This window comes from Lynx rufus, unplaced genomic scaffold (assembly GCF_022079265.1).
Source record: "Lynx rufus isolate CCGP_SWC_20201006 ecotype Redwood Valley unplaced genomic scaffold, mLynRuf1.p SCAF_5, whole genome shotgun sequence".
In the NCBI taxonomy this organism is placed as follows: Eukaryota; Metazoa; Chordata; class Mammalia; order Carnivora; family Felidae; genus Lynx; species Lynx rufus.
The window spans coordinates 75,617,775-75,634,802 of record NW_025814867.1 but is presented as its reverse complement, the minus strand read 5'-3'; the positions used below and the strand labels follow the sequence as shown (position 1 = coordinate 75,634,802).

The 17,028-nt window shown below is 42.1% G+C and overlaps 1 protein-coding gene across 5 annotated transcripts in view; it reads left to right on the top strand.

Moving 5' to 3' along the window:
- The first annotated feature begins 3,635 nt into the window (after positions 1-3,635).
- The window catches only part of ABCC5 (ATP binding cassette subfamily C member 5), a 79,478-nt gene continuing 66,085 nt past the window's right edge, over positions 3,636-17,028 (top strand). The window contains exons 1-2 of one of the 5 annotated variants that reach the window (XM_047098574.1): positions 3,636-3,736; positions 7,298-7,481. In XM_047098574.1, coding sequence (XP_046954530.1) covers positions 7,353-7,481 — 129 coding nt within the window. In that variant the 5' untranslated portion in view covers positions 3,636-3,736; positions 7,298-7,352. The other 4 variants (XM_047098579.1, XM_047098573.1, XM_047098576.1 and 1 more) reach the window with 4 other exon arrangements.

The following is a 17,028-nucleotide window of genomic DNA, read 5'->3' as shown; positions in this document are numbered from 1 at the left end:
GAAAAAAAAAAATAAAGTATCAGATTTGCAGCTTTGGGGTTCTACAGTGTTTGAGGCATGGTAGGAAGTGCTAGTTGGCTTGAGGTGTGCTGAGGAGGTTTATCTTATGCAACCAGATGGCCACAGGCGCTTCAGGAATTCTCATCAGCAGATATAGATATAGCGACCTGCAAGATTCTTTGGCTCAAGTGCATATAGTCCCAGTGAGAGGAGATATGATTTGTTCCTATGACACTAAAACATTTTTATTATGAAATACTTAAAGCCACCAAAACGTACAGCAAATGATACTAGAAGGACCTGTGTACCCACTCCAAACCTCGTTAAAATGAACATTTATAAGTCATTAAGTTTTTTTAATGTATATTCATTTTTTAAAAGAGCGAGAGACGGGGCGCCTGGGTGGCGCAGTCGGTTAAGCGTCCGACTTCAGCCAGGTCACGATCTCGTGGTCTGTGAGTTCGAGCCCCGCGTCAGACTCTGGGCTGATGGCTCAGAGCCTGGAGCCTGTTTCCGATTCTGTGTCTCCCTCTCTCTCTGCCCCTCCCCCGCTCATGCTCTGTCTCTCTCTGTCCCAAAAATAAATAAAAACGTTGAAAAAAAAAAAATTTAAAAGAGCGAGAGAGACAGAGCATGAGCAGGGGAGGGGAAGAGAGAGGGGGAGACACAGAATCTGAAACAGGCTCCAGGCTCTGAGCTATCAGCACAGAGCCTGACGCGGGGCTCCATCCATGAACCGCAAGATCATGACCTGAGCTGAAGTCGGATGCTCAACCAAAAGAGCCACCCAGGCGCCCCTAAAAATCATTTTAAAAAGAAATAAAATATTACAGAAACAGATGAAGCTCCTGTGTCTCCCTCTCTGATCTTATTCTTGTACCTCCAACACCAGCTATATCTCCAATTACACCTTGAAATTGTTGTTCATCATGCCCAGGTATTTTTTTATATTTTTAAGTACATATATGTGTATTCATAAACAACATATCACATTTTTACATATTTACAAAATAAATACAAATTGGGGTTATACAATTTGAGTCTTTTTGTAACTTATCTGTGCTCAACATTGTTTTTGAAACTTATACATAGTGATACATTATAGCCCATGTTCTTTAACTGCTGTATAGTAGCTCATTATACAAACACCATAATCTAGTTATCTGTTCTCTTGTTAATGGAATTTAGATTCTTTCCACTACTACAGACAATGCACAATGAATATATCTCCTTGTGTATATATGTGGGAGGCCCTTTAGAGCATCTTTTCTCAGCTAATTGCATTAAGCCCTGATGCCCTAAAGCATTCACTGTGTGTGATGAATTAACTTCTCTCTTGGACATCTAGAATGATACTAGATATGTGTTATCCTGGGGAGAATTGAGAAAATAATCACTCAAATAATTCTTTTTAGGGCTTAATTCACTTGCAGAAGCCTCCATAGAGAAAGGCTACCCTACAGCATATATATAGAAGTGGAATTTCTGGGTTCAAGGATAGGCATATGAGGTGGAAACCATTAGTTTCCACTGAAATCTGTTCTTTCCTTCTTCCATTGTAATGGAATTGTAGATGGCTCATAGCTTCCCAGCTGAGGATTGCACTTCCCAGTTTCCCTCTCACTTAGATGTGCCCAGATGATTAAATTGTCACTAGTAGAATGTGAATGGAAATGATGTATATTGCTTCCCTGCTGGTGCCTCAAGATCAGGTCACGCATCTCCATATTCTTCCTTCCTTCCACCCGGGTGACTCATAATAGCGATGAGTAGAAAAATTTTGGAGCTATATGTTGAACCTGACAGAGCCACCATACCCTTGGTCTCTGACTGCCTGCAGGAAGCAGGACTACACTACTGATCTGGGATACTTACCTAAGACTTTTATTTATGAGAGAAATAAACTTCTTGACTCCGAGCCACTAAATTTTAGGTGTCTGCCAGGGATCTAACAATACTGCCCTATATATAGCCCTTTTCCAATCTACTAAATATGGCCACACTGCTCTTTAATATGGTTCTCTCAGTTGATACACTGCCAGCGATGTGCAAAATATCCTGTTTTTCCAGATCCTTGACAATAGTCAGTGTTGTCAGGTTTTTATGTTTTCCCATGAGAAGGGCATAAAACAGTATCTCATTGCTATTTTAACTTGAATTTCCCTGTTTTTTTTTTTTTCCTGATTGGGTGTCTTTGCATGCTTGAATGGTTGTTCAGGTTTCCTTTACAGTGTGTTCACTGTCTGTTCATATCATTTGCCTATATTCCGACTGAGTGATTTGCCCTTTCTTATTGAGTTGTAGAAACTATTTGTATATTTTGTATCCAAAATTTTGTTGGTTATAACTTGTGGTTTTGCTTTTCAATTTATGGCTCTTGTACAGAAATTTAAATTTAACTATAGTAAGAATGTATCAATCTTTCCTTTATTTTTTGTGTTTGCAACTTGTTTAAGAGGTTCTTCTCTACTCCCAAGGTCATGAAGTTATTTCACATTTTCTTCCCAACATTTTAAAGTTTTCCCTTTCACAGGTCAGTCTTTGATCTACCTGAAATCGATTTTTCTGTGTGGGCTGAAGTAGTAATCCCTGAGTTTTTAAAAATACAGATGACCTATTGTCCCAGCACTATTTATCCAAACTTCTTCCTTTCCCTACTGATCTGTAATGTTTTCTCAGTCACAGATCGTGTTTACACATATGCATGAGTCTGTTCCCAGCCTCTTTGTGGTGTTGCATAGGCCTATTAATCCATCCTCACTCAGGAACATCGTGTTAATTAATTATGATACCTTAGTGTCTTCAAACTAGCTAGTTGTATAAAGATGAACAAGTCACTTTACCTTTTTAAAAATAATCTCTGAAATGGAAAAGATATACCTACAGTGTGGTTGTGGAGATTAAAAGAAACAAGAATTTCATGTAAAGCACCACGTACAGAGTAGGTAGGCACTCAACAGAGAGTAGTGATGTTACGATCATGTTGAAGGTACAGATGAAACACAAAGAGAAATACTGTGATCAGTCTCTTTGGGAACCTCAGTTTGATTTACAAAAAGGAGTGAGTTGGTACATCGTTTCCAAGGCTCTTGCTACCGTAGAAATTGTGATCCTGGCGTTTCATTATCTAGAAACCAGGTAGCACAAGGTTATGTGACGGGCAATGGGATAAAACTGATAAAGGTGATATCAGCGCAGGATGCAGGTCGAATACTGAGCAAACAATCGTAAAATGTTAACTGCCATAAAAGACACGAGTTGGGGCTAGTTGATAGCTGATGACCTTCATGATACTTTCTGGTGCATAAATGGCCGCACACCGTCGGCTCCGTCCTGCCTGCAAACACCGAGCTGCGCCCCCCACCCTCCCCCAAGGGCTACTGTCAACCCTCCCGGCCACCCACTGGGGCACACGGCCTCAGAGAAGATTCCAGACAGGCTCGCAGAAGCTCTGAGAAGGATGGTGCAGAGCCAGGAGCGCGGTGGAAAGGAGGAGCAGCCTGCACCTCCTCCGGGGCTTCTGCAGCGCTTCTGGGAAATATAGTCCTTTGCCGCGTGTCGAGCCTCGGGCTCCTAGAAGAGGGACTACAATTCCCTTCAGTCTTGGGGAGTCTTTGTGCAGCACGCCTGCGCAGTCTGGCGGCCAATGCCGCTATAAAGGCTTGTTTTGCTCCGGGGCTGATGCTCGGGAGCGTGGTCGAGTGGCCGGTGCGGCCGTCCTGGAGCCGGGGCACAGGTAGGTAGCAGCTAACGTCGCACCCCCTCCTTCTCTGTTGGTTGTCACGGGGGTCACCCCTGTATGTTCCCACCCGGGGTGGCGGACTGGGATCGGGGATAAGAGGAGGTTCGGAGGGAATCCGGAGACCTGAGAAGCGCAGCCTGGCCTCCTTCTAGTGTCCCGCCGCCCCCTCCTCGGGACGCAATCCCTGAGGGCTGGCTGGTGCTGAGGTCCTGGCGTCGGAAGGCAGGTAGGGTGGGCTGAGTGGTCGAGAGTGCTGGCTACATACCCGGATGCGGCCACCAGGGGGTGCTGCGTCCGCGGCCCGTGGGTGTGGGTCGCTGTGGCCTCGTCAGGCCCAAACTGGCCGTGGGAACGCCCAAGGGTCAAGGCATCCCAGGTGAAGCTGGCGAGAGAGAAGCCCCCATCCTCATGCTTGTGGGGAGGGCGGCCCGGGGCACACCCCGCTCAAGTCTTATACCAGCGATTCTGAGCTGCCAGCGCAGCGACCTTAAAAGTCATCCTCTCGTTTTCTGCAAACGGGTAAATGGAGGTTCGTGACACAAGTACGCACAGCAAACCCTGGGCAGAGCCAGGAATGGAGGGAGTCCTGATCTCTTGACTGTCATCAGTGCCTTTCCACTTCCACCACACAGAGCTGCATGTTGCTTTGTGTTTGTTGCACAGGGGTCATCTGGCTTCTGCACAGACTTGGGGAGGCAGGAGGCAGAAGGGCACAGGAATGATTGGCAAAGTTTCAGAAGGTTTTGAAGGACAAGATGGATAGGTTATACTGGAATCTGTTGCCTAAGTGAAGGGTGCGGAAGGTTGAAGCACAACAAGTGGATTATCAGAGGGTGGTAAATAGCTTCAGGTCTTCTTGTGCAGCTTCAGGGCCTGAATGAAATTCCTGAGGTTGGATACCTAAGGAATGTTGTAATGAAGGCAATTTGGAAACACCAGTCTGGCTAGTTCCAGTTCTTGCAATCCCCCTCCCCCATGCAGTTTCCTCTGCATCATTGTGCAGGGAGAATGTCTACACTTTTACCACTGGAAGGGGAACCTTGATTTAAAAAAAAAAAAAAAAAAAGGGCAGTTGTCTGGCCTCAACTCTGTTGATTTTGAATCTGGACACTTCTTTGGGGTTCTACCACTTTGGCTGTTCTGCTAATGTCGTTGTATAGCTCTGACTCAAAAAAGAAAAAAAAAATCCTTTCCTTTTTTCCGTTCTTGACAGCTGAGTCAAGTTAGCATTGCAAAACAACTTTTTAACACCCAAAAGGAGAACAGAAGAAAATAGGGAAGTACAAATAGAGTCAAAAAGAGTCAAGCCTATAGTGATCCTTTCTTGGTTGCTTTATTCAGACTTGGGCTTGTTTTCTTTCTAAAACTCATAGGGATTCCTAGCTCTTGGGTGGCCTCTCTGTGGGGTGCCCGGTCTTATAATCCTGATACACAGAAGATGGAATTCTTATATTCAAGGCCAAGAGATAGTAACTTTGTGCATACTCAAGGCCTGCCTACTCTCATGGCTATGCCTCTTTTCCCAGGAAGCTAAGAAACAAGAGTGTTAGAGGCAATGGAAACCTGCTCCCCACCTCCTTCATACGTAGAATAACTTGAAATAAAATGATTGAAACACACTTTGGTTATCAAGAGTTCTTAGACAATTGGGATGAACTTTATGTTCTTCTTGATATGGCATTTGGAATTGTGAATTAGTTGGTTGGGCCGTGCCCCTTTCACACCCACTTCCTTCCTCTTGCCTTTTTTCAAAATGGGACTTATCTGTTCAGCTTCCACACAATCAGCTAGGTTAGGGAGCCTTTTGTGAGGAAGGTTGGACTTCAGTGATCCCTCTAACAAGAAGGATTACTCTGATCTGCAGCTGCAACCCGACATTGGGGACACAGGCAGATGCCCAGGTCTGTTTATAGTTTAGGCTTAATGAGGTCTCCGTGATGTGATTGCTGTGCTCTTGGTTGTAAGCCGGAGTGCTTTATGGTGCAGTTTGTCCTTGGACAAGGTGACTTTTTTTTTTTTTTTTTAAAGATACGTAATTTAGCAGTATCGACTCAGGGTAGTTGAACTAGACTTCTGAAAGGCAAGAAGTGTGTTGGAAACACGTCTGTATGGAGGAGATTTAGTTCTTTTTTATTTAGTAAGTATTCTCCTTTTCTCTGATACCTTAGAAAAATGAATTGTAGTGGTCAGAATTTTGTCTGCAGAGTAGTACTTTTAAGACCCAGTGATAGCTAGGAAGTTATGGAATCCAAAAGGCAACACAGCTACACTTCTTTAATTTCTAGTGAGGCTGGTGCGAAAGGCGTTTTCTCAGCTTGTATCTGGGAAACTTTGAGCCATCTCAGAGTGGGGGAAATGTGTGTGTTTTATTTTTTCAGAATTAACCAGAGTTGATACAGTATATTGATCAAAGTTAGCCAGGCAAGCAGAGGTTTAGAACAGAGTTTCAGGTAAATATTAGGTAAGATTTTGTTGGACAGGATGGGGAATTTCTTTTTGTTATTTTCTAATAACGGCTTTGTTGAGATATAAATTATATACCATTAAATGCACCCCTTTAAAGTATTACAACTCAGTTTTGGGTTAGTACATTCACAGGCTTGGGCAACCATCACCACTGTCTAATTTTAGAACACTTTCAGTACCCAAAGGGGAATTTGTTTTTAAAGTTAAGGTGTAATATTGTTGGGGCAACTGGGTGGCTCAGTCAGTTAAGCATCCTACTTCCGCTTAGGTCATGATTTCACAGCTCGGGAGTTTGAGCCCTGTGTCGGTCTCTGTGCTGAGAGTTCAGAGCCTGGACCCTGCTTCAGATTCTGTGCCTCTATTTCTCTCTGCCCCTCCCCTGTTCGTGCTGTCTCTGTCTCTCTCTTAAGAATAAATAAACATTAAAAAAAATTTTTTTTAAGTTAAGGTGTGATAATATTGTTTTGTTTTGCATTTCAGGTATAAATTTGTTTTGTATTTGTATTTATGTAACTTCATGGAGCTTTAAAATAACAAACCAGTTACCCAATTATAAAAACGCAGAGGTGGGATATATCATTGGTAGAATAAGGGCTTTGTAAATTTTCATTTAGTAACATTTAGTAGGAGAAATAATATCCATTTTAAAATTGTGGAGTTTATAATGCTTGGAACAAACTTAAAAGTTGTCTTTTTTTTTTTTTTGAAAGACTTATCTGAATGCTCCTTACATGGGTTTGAGCTTAGTTGAAGGTGATGATATCTCTTTACTAGTGTGTTTATTTTTTTCTAATCTTTTTTTCCCCCTTAGGGGTGGGAGGTGGTAATCCTTGGTTCTATTACACTGATATTTTTTTCTTTAAAAAAAATGAAATGGCACTTTAAACATTTCTGAAAAATTATTTTTATAGGTATAATGCTAGTAAACTTTAATGCTTTTGCCCTTTTTTTTTCTAGTTTAAAGTACTTTTGCGTATGATTAAGTACAAATTTAGAAAATCTCTTTCCTTAAGGAAATAAAGAAAATTTTTAAAAAATTCTGGTATAATTAACATATAGTGTTATTCTTTGATGAATTTTTAATTTCAGAAATTCTCAAGTGAAACCAAAAGTCTGTGAGCCCTGGCACCTCTACTCAGAGAAGATGAAGGATATCGACATAGGAAAAGAGTATATCATCCCCAGTCCTGGTTATAGAAACGTGAGAGAGAGAACCAGCACTTCCGGGCAGCACAGAGACCGAGAGGACTCCAAATATAAGAGAAATCGACCGGTCAGTATTCCTTTTCCTGAATTCCTTTTCTTACCTACTTGTTGTATTAGACTACACCTTCTTTTTTCATATAATACATAATTAAAACGAAATTTCATTTTTGTTGTTGGCTTTATTTTTTTATTTAAAAAAATTTTTTTAATGTTTATTTATTTTTGAGAGAGAGAGAGACAGAGCACGAGCAGGGGAGGGGCAGAGAGAGAGGGAGACACAGAATCCAAAGCAGGGTCCAGGCTCTGAGCTGTCAGCACAGAGCCCGATGTCAGGCTCAAACCCACAAACCGTGAGATCATGACCTGAGCTGAAGTTGGAAGCTCAACCCACTGAGCCACCCAGGCATTCCTGTTGTTGGCTTTAGATCACTGGTAAGAATTTATGGTTACATATAAAAAAGGAGCGGTCGGTTGGCTTCAGCCTGCCACCTATTTCTCCTTTTGAGTTCTCCTCTCTCCTGCTTGTACTGCCCTGTGGTGAATTCTGAAAAGGCTTTGCTTGAGAGAAGTCACCTTGTAGGGGTGGGGGTGGGGGTGCTGAAGAGGGAAGAGAGGGAATATGAACCATTAAACTTCATTCATGTACTTAGGGGCACCTGGGTGGCTCAGTCGGTTGAGCATCAGACTTAATCTTAGCTCCTGGTCCCAGGGTTGTGGGATAGAGCCCTTTGTTGGACTCAGTGCTGAGTGTGGAGCCTGCTTAAGATCTTCTCTCTCCCTCTCCCTCTCTCTCCCTTTGCCCCGCTCATGTTCTCTTTCTCTCTCTCTCTCTCAAATAAAACAAAACAAAACAAAACAGAAACAAATCCCCCCAAACTTCATTCATGTACTTAAAATTGGTTTGTTTGTTTTTTTGCCTCTGCCTCTGTTGTCTGTGTTTAAAATGTGAATCCTTTGGAGGGACTCCTGCAGATTTCAGAGTACTGGAACAATTCTAGACTGTGGTAGTATGATAAGTAAGTTTTCCAAGGAAATCCATGGATGTGAAGGAGTCTTTAGATAAGAATTTTGTTTTCTCCAAGGGAAATAATTAAAATACATTTTAAAAATTTTTTAGTTTTTTTATTTTTTTATTTTTATTAAAAAAAAATTTTTTTTTAACGTTCATTTATTTTTGAGCATGAACGGGGGAGGGTCAGAGAGAGGGAGACACAGAATCTGAAACAGGCTCCTGGCTCTGAGCTGTCAGCACAGAGCCCGACGCGGGGCTCGAACTCACGGACCACAAGATCATGACCTGAGCCAAAGTCGGCTGCTTAACCGACTGAGCCACCCAGGTGCCCCTTAATTAGTTTTTTTAAATGTTTATTTATTTTGAGAGAAAGAGACAGAGACAGAGACCAAGTGTGAGTGGGGGAGGGGCAGAAAGAGAGGGAGACAGAATCCGAAGCAGGCTCCAGGCTCTGAATTGTGAGCACAGAGCCCCATGCGGGGCTCAAATGTACAGGTGTGAGAGCAAGACCTGAGCTGAAGTCGGACACCTAACCAACTGAGATGCCCAGGTGTGCCATGAGTATACATTTTAAAATGGAAGAAATATCTTTCTTCTGAAAAAAAAAATTATACCTTTTCTTCAATTGCAAAAGTAACTAATAAGGAAGAATGGGGGTGACTGGGTTTAGGAAGGTAAGGTTTGTATTCATGTACAGTATTTGTTATGTGAAAACTTGAGAATCAGAAAAACTTTGCAGCTGACACTGGAGTTTCATTAGCCTGACATTACCTGTCCTTTGGTATGTGAAAGCTGTTGCCTTATTAAACAACATTTTCTCAGTAATAGGTGTTTTCTGTCCCCACCGTATATATATTTTTTAAGTTTATTTATTTTGAGAGAGAGGGAGGGAGGGAGGGAAGGTAGGGGCAGAGACAGGGAGAGAGAGAATCCCAAGCAGGCTCTGTGCTGCCAGCTCAGAGTCTGATATGGGACTTGAACCTACGAACTGTGAGATCATGACCTGAGCCAAAATAGAGTTGGATGCTTTACTGAATGAGCCACCCAGGTGCTCCATCCCCACTGTTTATTATATAGTGCTTTCCTACTCAAGCTGAACTTTGGAAAACAGTCAGTGTAATCACTGTCAAATCCTTATGGTGCCAGTTTTATAACTTGTTTGTGGTTTGTGTTGTTTGTCTAAGCCTTATGTTAATTAACCATGTGGTGAGTATCTTCTGAGTGCCAGGCACTGTCAGTATGCACTTAACTCTAGAAAAAGTCACAAAGGTGACATTGGAGCAGGACTTTGAAGGATGATTAGGTAGGGATGCTTTCAAGTTACTATGTCATCTGTGGTTTGATGGTTTATGAATAAAATGGTATTGATAGTAGAACCTGACTCATGGGATTATTGAAGATTAAATGAGATAATGCATATAAAATGCTTAGACTGATGCCTGCCATTCTAAGATGGCGTTCTAACATTCTAAATGTTAGATCTTAGAACCAGTTGTCTAGAGCTTAGGATGTGAAAGAGAAAATTCTGCATGCCATGCTAAGGAATCTTTTACTATGGGCACTGGGGAACTATTGGAAGTTATTGAGGAGGGTTTTTGTCCCCCCCTTTTTATTTTGAGATAACTATGCAAAGAAATTCTGTATACACTTTATCCATCTTCCCTCAGTGGTAACTTCTTGCAGAAAACTATAGCACCATAGGGGCACCTGGGTCACTCAGTTGGTTAAGTGTCCGACTTCGGCTCAGGTCGTGATCTCACTGCTTGTGGGTTCGAGCCCTGCAGCTCAGCGCCTGGAGCCTGCTTCAGATTCTGTGTGTCCCTCTCTCTTTGCTCCTACCCTGCTTGTGCTCTCTTTCTCTCAAAAATAAACATAAAAAACAAAACTATAGTACCATATTTCAACATTAAAACAATCCACCCACCTTATTAAGACTTCCCCAGTTTTATGGTTTTGTGTATACTCATTTGCATGTGTATATTCTGTGCAGTTTTTTCGCATGTGTAGATTTTTGTGACCATCACCACAGTCAGAACACAAAACAGCACCATCACAAGCATCTCTCATGCTACTCTCACCTCCCTTGCAGCCATAGCCACCTCCCTTCCCCTTGCCCCCAGTCTCTGGCAACCTCTAATCTGTTCTCCACCTTGACAATTTTGTCATTTGAAGAATGCTATAGGGACACCTGGGTGGCCCAGTCGTTTGAGTGCCCGACTCTTGATTTTGGCTCAGGTCATGATCCCAGCATTGTGGGATTGAGCCCCATGTCAGGCCCTGCACCGAGCCTGAAGCCTTCTTGAGATTCTGTCCCTCTGCCCCTCTTCCCTGCTGCTTGCTCTGTCTTAAAAAAAAAAAAAAAAAAGAATACTATATAAATGGAATCACGTAGCGTTTAACTTTTGAGATTGGCTTTTTTCACTGTGCATAATTTCCTTGATATCCATCTCATTTGATATGTGGATCAGTATTTTCTTTTTGTGAGTAGTATTCCATGTTTTAGGTAGTTCTTTCCTTTTCATTGTGAGTAGTATTCTATGTTATAGAGGAACCATAGATTGTTTAACCATTCATTTGTTGAAGGGCATTTTGGGTTATTTCTAGTGTGTAGTTGTTACAAATAAAGCTGCCTTGAACATTTATATATAGGATTTTGTGTGAATAAGCTCTCATTTGTCTGGATAAATGCCCAGGAATGCAGTTGCTGGGTCATATGGTAAGTGCATGTTTCGGTGTATAAGGAACTTCAGTACTCTTTTCCAGACTGGCTATATACTTTTCCATTCCCACCAGCAATATATGAGTGATCCAGTTTCTCTGCATTCTTGGCAGTATTTGGTGGTGTTGTTATTTTTATCTTAGCCATTCTGATAGGTATGTCTGATATCTCATTGTGGTTTTCATTTGTGTTACCCAAGGGCTAATGATATGGAGCTGAGAAGGGATTTTTAAGACTTGATTTTTATCTTAGGAAGATTAGTTTTGAGACAATGTAGAAACAACCTGCATAGGAGAGAGAGAAAATATAGGGAGCGGTCGGGAGGCTCCTGTGCCAATCTGTGTGAAAGAGGCCAGGAGTCTGCATCCAACCAAGCATAATAGTGAGGAGAGATGAGAGAGGAGAGACAGGGGCATCTCTGGAAGGAGAAGGAGTATTGGGGGGTCTGGGATTGGTGGTAAGAGTTTAAAACTACTAATGGATGTATAGGAAGAGAAGAAGATTCAGGTGAGAATGAGTTTACTTTGAACATGTTGAATTTGAGTGCATCCAGATAAAATGATCAGAAGATAGAGCACAGGCAAGTAAGGTAGGAGAAGAAAAATTTGAAGTCATTAGTGCATCCATATAGATGAAGCCTTGGGAGTGAGCAAGGATGGCTTATAGCTCAGAAAAAAGGTGGAAGCTGGGAAGCTATTGTATGTGGGTAGTCTGGTGAAATTTCTGGAGACAGGGTCCCCACCCAGTTGGTTACAGTAGAAGTGACATTAGGACATACAGTGGCAACAGCCAGCTTTTCCTCTCCAGGTGGAGAAGAACTGTAAATAGAATCACTATTGTGCCCTTTGTCCCCTAACTTATTAAGTCAGGAGCCAGACAGCAAGTTTCCTTCATGTGATCGAGTCTTATCTTGAAGAAACAGGAAGGCTGTTACTACTTTTATAAAATGTCAAGAGTCCACATAAACTTTATTTTCACTATCCTTTCATGTTTCCCAGACTTTTAAATTTGAGTACTGTTTTCATGATTTTTATCTTATCCTTGTGCCCTCTGAACTTTTTTCTTACTTGAAGTATTTCTTTTAATCTGGATTTTTTATTTTTGCTCAGCCTTGACCTAAGCAATAAATAAATAAAATCATAAGTTTATGCTGTCTGTTTTTTTATATATGTTAAAATGAATGCATAACTGTCAAGTGTTTTTAAAAGGTCACGTTCTGGGGTGCCTGGGTGGCTCAGGTCACGATCTCATGGTTCATGAGTTCGAGCCCCTTGTGGGGCTCTGTGCTGACAGCTCAGAGCCTGGAGCCTGCTTCAGATTCTGTGTCTCCCTCTCTCTCTGCCCTTCCCTCCACTCACGCTTTGTCTCTGTCTCTCTCAAAAATAAGTAAACATTAAAAAAATTTTTTTAAGTAAAAAAATAGCTTTGTCTAGTACATTATATTTTCAGATATTTGACTCTGAAAACTTTTCTGTATGGACTAAGGGTGTGTGAATTTGTCTATGCCCTTGTGTTTTCAGAGTCAGGAATATTACCTGTGAGTCTACTTGCTTTTTGGAAGGAGAGAGGGATGAAGGAGATTAGTATTTGCAGACTCTGCATTATTTTTCTCTTGATTGGTACTCGGTGACTCAGCAGATTTTCTGGACAGTCAGTGATAGGATGAGTAAGAACACCTGCTTTTTTTTTTTTTCCTTTTCTTTTCCCTGTCGGCATCCATAAAGCTTTATAAAGCTCAGTACGGGTGTGATACGGTTATCTGGCTTGGTGCCAGGTGTTGGTTTCCAATAGCAGCCCAGAGTCTTCTGCTGGAGATGACAACAGCACTCCTATTGGTGCAGAGCCCGGTGGCTTTCTTGCATGGTGAAATGAATCTACAGGGCCATGGGTCTCCTGAGGTTGGCCTGCTGCCGTGATCGTGAGCTCTTTTACGCTGTCTGCAGTGAGGCTGCTGCTTCTTTCCTAGGAAATGCTGCTTCAGGGAAATAAATATAGCCTGTTGGCTGGAGCTGAAGGAGGCTTCTGTCAAAAGGGAAGAAGAGTATTGAAACCAGCTTCCTGTATTCTAAGCAGTTTTAAATACCTAAGCCTTTATTTGGTTAAGATATATGATCTGGATGTTACAAATGGTTAATGAAAACTTTTTTGATGAAATCTTGGTTCTGCTTTTAGGTAGCCTTCTGCTAATGGTTTCTTTAATGTCTCGCCATTCTTCCGCTTTCTTTTAATCAGAAATAAACAGGTCAATGCCAGGAACAGGAAACTGGGCCTTCAGAGGTCTTTGTCAATGATCGAATTGGTCAATATCAAAATTACAGATTAATGTGAAGTTAATTTGGTGCACTGAAATTCACTAATTAGCAGAATTAAGCTTGTCTGTCCCTTCCCTTCTTATCCTCCCTTTAGGGAGTTAACCTATTTAGGTAATTAGATCTTACATATGTTTTAATTATTTAAGATTATTGTGTAAATTAGCTTTTCAAGGAATCAACTTCACTCTGTTATTAGGTACAAGATGAAAACTTGTGTTTACCAAAGCAGATATGGTGTTATATCTTGGTTTTCTTAAATGTTGTATTCTCACAGTAGAAAGCTAGCCAGACTGCCCCAATCTTCACTTCTTGCTTCTCACCACTGTCAGCAGTTGTAGGGGCTCTGCAGCACAGGGGTCACATGACAGAACCCTAACGTCATATACTAACATCTTATACTAAGCATTTAACATGGGTCTATGTATGGTACAAGGTGCTGAATGAAGATTTTTGTTTTTGTTTTTTATGTTTATTTTTGAGAGAGGGAGATAGACAGAGAGAAGGAGACACAGAATCTGAAGCAGGCTCCAGGCTCTGAGCTGTCAGCACAGAGCCCGAAGCGGGGCTCAAACTCATGAACAGTGAGATCATGACCTGAGCCGAAGTCAGACACTTAACTGACTGAGCCACCCAGGTGCCCCTGGAGGAAGTTTTATTTGTGAATTATACTTTGGATAAAAAAAACCCCAAAACACTTATTTATTTATTTGAAAGAGAAAGTGTGGGGGGGGGAGGGCAGAGGGAGAGGGAGAGAAAGAACCCCAAGCGGGCCCCATGCTGTCAACACAGAGCCCTACATAGGGCTCGATCCCACAAACTGTGAGATCATGACCTAAGCCAAAATCAAGAGTCAGATGCTTAACTGACTGAGCCACCTATGTGCCCAGATTTTTTTTTTTCCTAAAGCTAAAGCCTGACAGTCTTAAAGAGCTTTTGTCAAGTGCAAAATATCAAAATTCTATCTAAATCTAAATCTCAGTCTGGACTGCATATGAAAATCACTTGAAGAACGTTAAAAACCATACCTATGAAAGGGCCCTAAACCAGACTGATTAAACCACTCTCTGGATTAGGGTTCCAGCTTCCATGTTGTTGTAAATTTGCCCTGGTGATCGTAATGTAGCCAGCACAGAGAATCTCTGCTCTGGATCTCATGGAATAAAGTTTCTTCTATCCCCTCCACCAGTGGGGCTCTAAGTGTTTCCTGTAAGTCTTTTTCTCCCCTTCTGATTCATTTTCAGTTTAATCCTTTGAAACCTTATCATTGTAATAACAAAGTTAATCTCACTCCCCAGTGTAATAGAAACTTTGAATAAGTTCCTTGGAATTTAGCTTTATATGAAGCAGCTAAAAACTCTCAAATTCCTGCCAATTATTGGGTAATGCTAGATTATGAACTGCAGAAAAATACCTATTTGCCATGGTATTGGTGTTAAGTTATATCCATTGGTTTTATGGATGAATCCATGAAGGCTGCCTTCTAGAATTTTGCTATCCCTCTTGACTGAAGTGGCCACTATTGGACTAAGTTCTTAAGGGAAGAGCTTGAGATGGTCAGGATCATGTTCCTAACCTATTGCAGTAAGGATGGGATGAGAATTAGGAGAGGAAATGTCCTTTGTAGTTTTCTTTAACTTGTTGCAGGTAGGGAGGATGGGAATGCCTAAAGTCAGCTGGTCTTGGGAGGGCGTCAACTTTTTTATTTCTTCTCTGATTTAAAAACACATTTTAATTTCTTTTTGAGTTAATTTTTAATATTTTGAGTCTCTTGAAACCTGTGTCTGATCATACAAGAGTTCCCCTTAAAAAGTTTATCCATCTAGATGTTTGTCATAAAGGCAGTTTCAGGGGAGGGACATCTCAGAAAAACTTTTACTTGGGCCAGAAAAGTTTATAAGAGGCTACCCATTCTGTGTTTGTGAATTAAGATCTTGTGAATTAAGGAGATCTTGTGAATTAAGGAGAAGAGAGGGAGAATATGCTGTAGCGTCTGAGGCCAGTCTATTCTGATTGTACCCCAAATACTGCCTTTTTTTTAAGTTTATTTATTTATTTTTGAAAGAGAGAGTAGGGTAGGGGCAGAGAGGGGGACAGAGGATCTGAAGCAGGCTCTGTGCTGGCAGCAGAGGTTCGAACCCGCAAACCTAGAGATCATGACCTGAGCCAAAGTCGGATGCTTAACTGACTGAGCCACCCAGGCACCCCCAATTACTGCTTTCTTTGTGGAGTGTGCCAGACAGGAGTGCTGTAGCCTTTAATCCCCTTGAAAGCTGAGAGGCGCCTCTGAACTGCCAGTTGATTCCTGCCGTCCCCACATTCAGGAACAACTTGGATGAATCCTCAGCCCCCAGGCTTAGGAAGGCTGCCCTGCTGTTGTCCTGCTGTCAGGAAGGGATTGTTCAGCCTGGGGAATGATTTCTGGCCCCTAGTATCTTGTTCCAGGGGCCTCCATGCAGGGGACAGCCCATGGTTGCCCTGTCAGCAGACATTCCGCTCTGGCAGCCTGTTAAAATGAGATGGGACAAACTAGTTATGCGGTGGCCATGCTGTGCGATAGGTGTGCTAATTATCACAGCCACTGGGATGCTGTTAGTGTGCACAGCGGAGGGGAAGTCTCTTATGCAGTTATCTCCCTTTGCTTATGGATCAAATGTTCCTTGTTTCCCTCACCAGATGGACATGAATATGACTGTGTGTTTCCCTGACCTTTATTTGAACCATAGCAGAACCTGGATTTCATTGACCCCTTTTAGCTCCCCAATACCCCCCACTGTGCCCATCACCGTTGCCTTGGTAGGACAAAAAATGCTCAGTATCTTGTAGCTACATAATCCTCAGGAAGATATAAATGTCAGTAGTATTTCCTTGTTTAATGTTTTCTCAACTCCTGGATCAAGCAGTATTTTTCCCTTTGGAATGAATCGACTGCTGCAGAGGCCTTACTCTGGCCGAGTCATCTGGCCATGGAAAGCCTTTCTGTCTGCAGTGCCTGTCAAGAGAAATAAGGAGAAATGGGCGCTCTTATCTCAGGAGAAACTGTAAAAAGTTACTTCTAAAAAGGATTTAAAATACCGTAACATAAAAAACAAATAGGCGTCATAAAATACACTCCCCCCTAGATCAGCATACATCAAATACTAATGATATAATCTGTTTAGCTGTCTAGGACAACCTTAGCACTATTGACATTTGAGGCCAGATAATTCTTTGTTGGGGGGGGGGGGTAGTTCTCTGCATTGTAGGATGTTCGGCATCTCTGGCCTTTACCTACAGGACAAACAGTTGTGAAAACCAAATATGTCTCCGAACATTGCCACATGTCCCCTGGGCAAGCAAAATCACCCTCTCTTGAGAACTGTGGGGCTACATACACTATGTAATACTGCGGCCACATGTCACTGAGCATTTGAAATATGTGCAGTCTGAATTGAGATGTGCTAGATATATAAGATACACAGTGGGGGTGCCTGGGTGGCTCAGTCGGTTAAGCGTTCGATTCTTGTTTGTGGCTCAAGTCATGATCTCATGGTCGTGCTGATAGAGTGGAGCTGGAGCTGGCTTAGGATTCTCT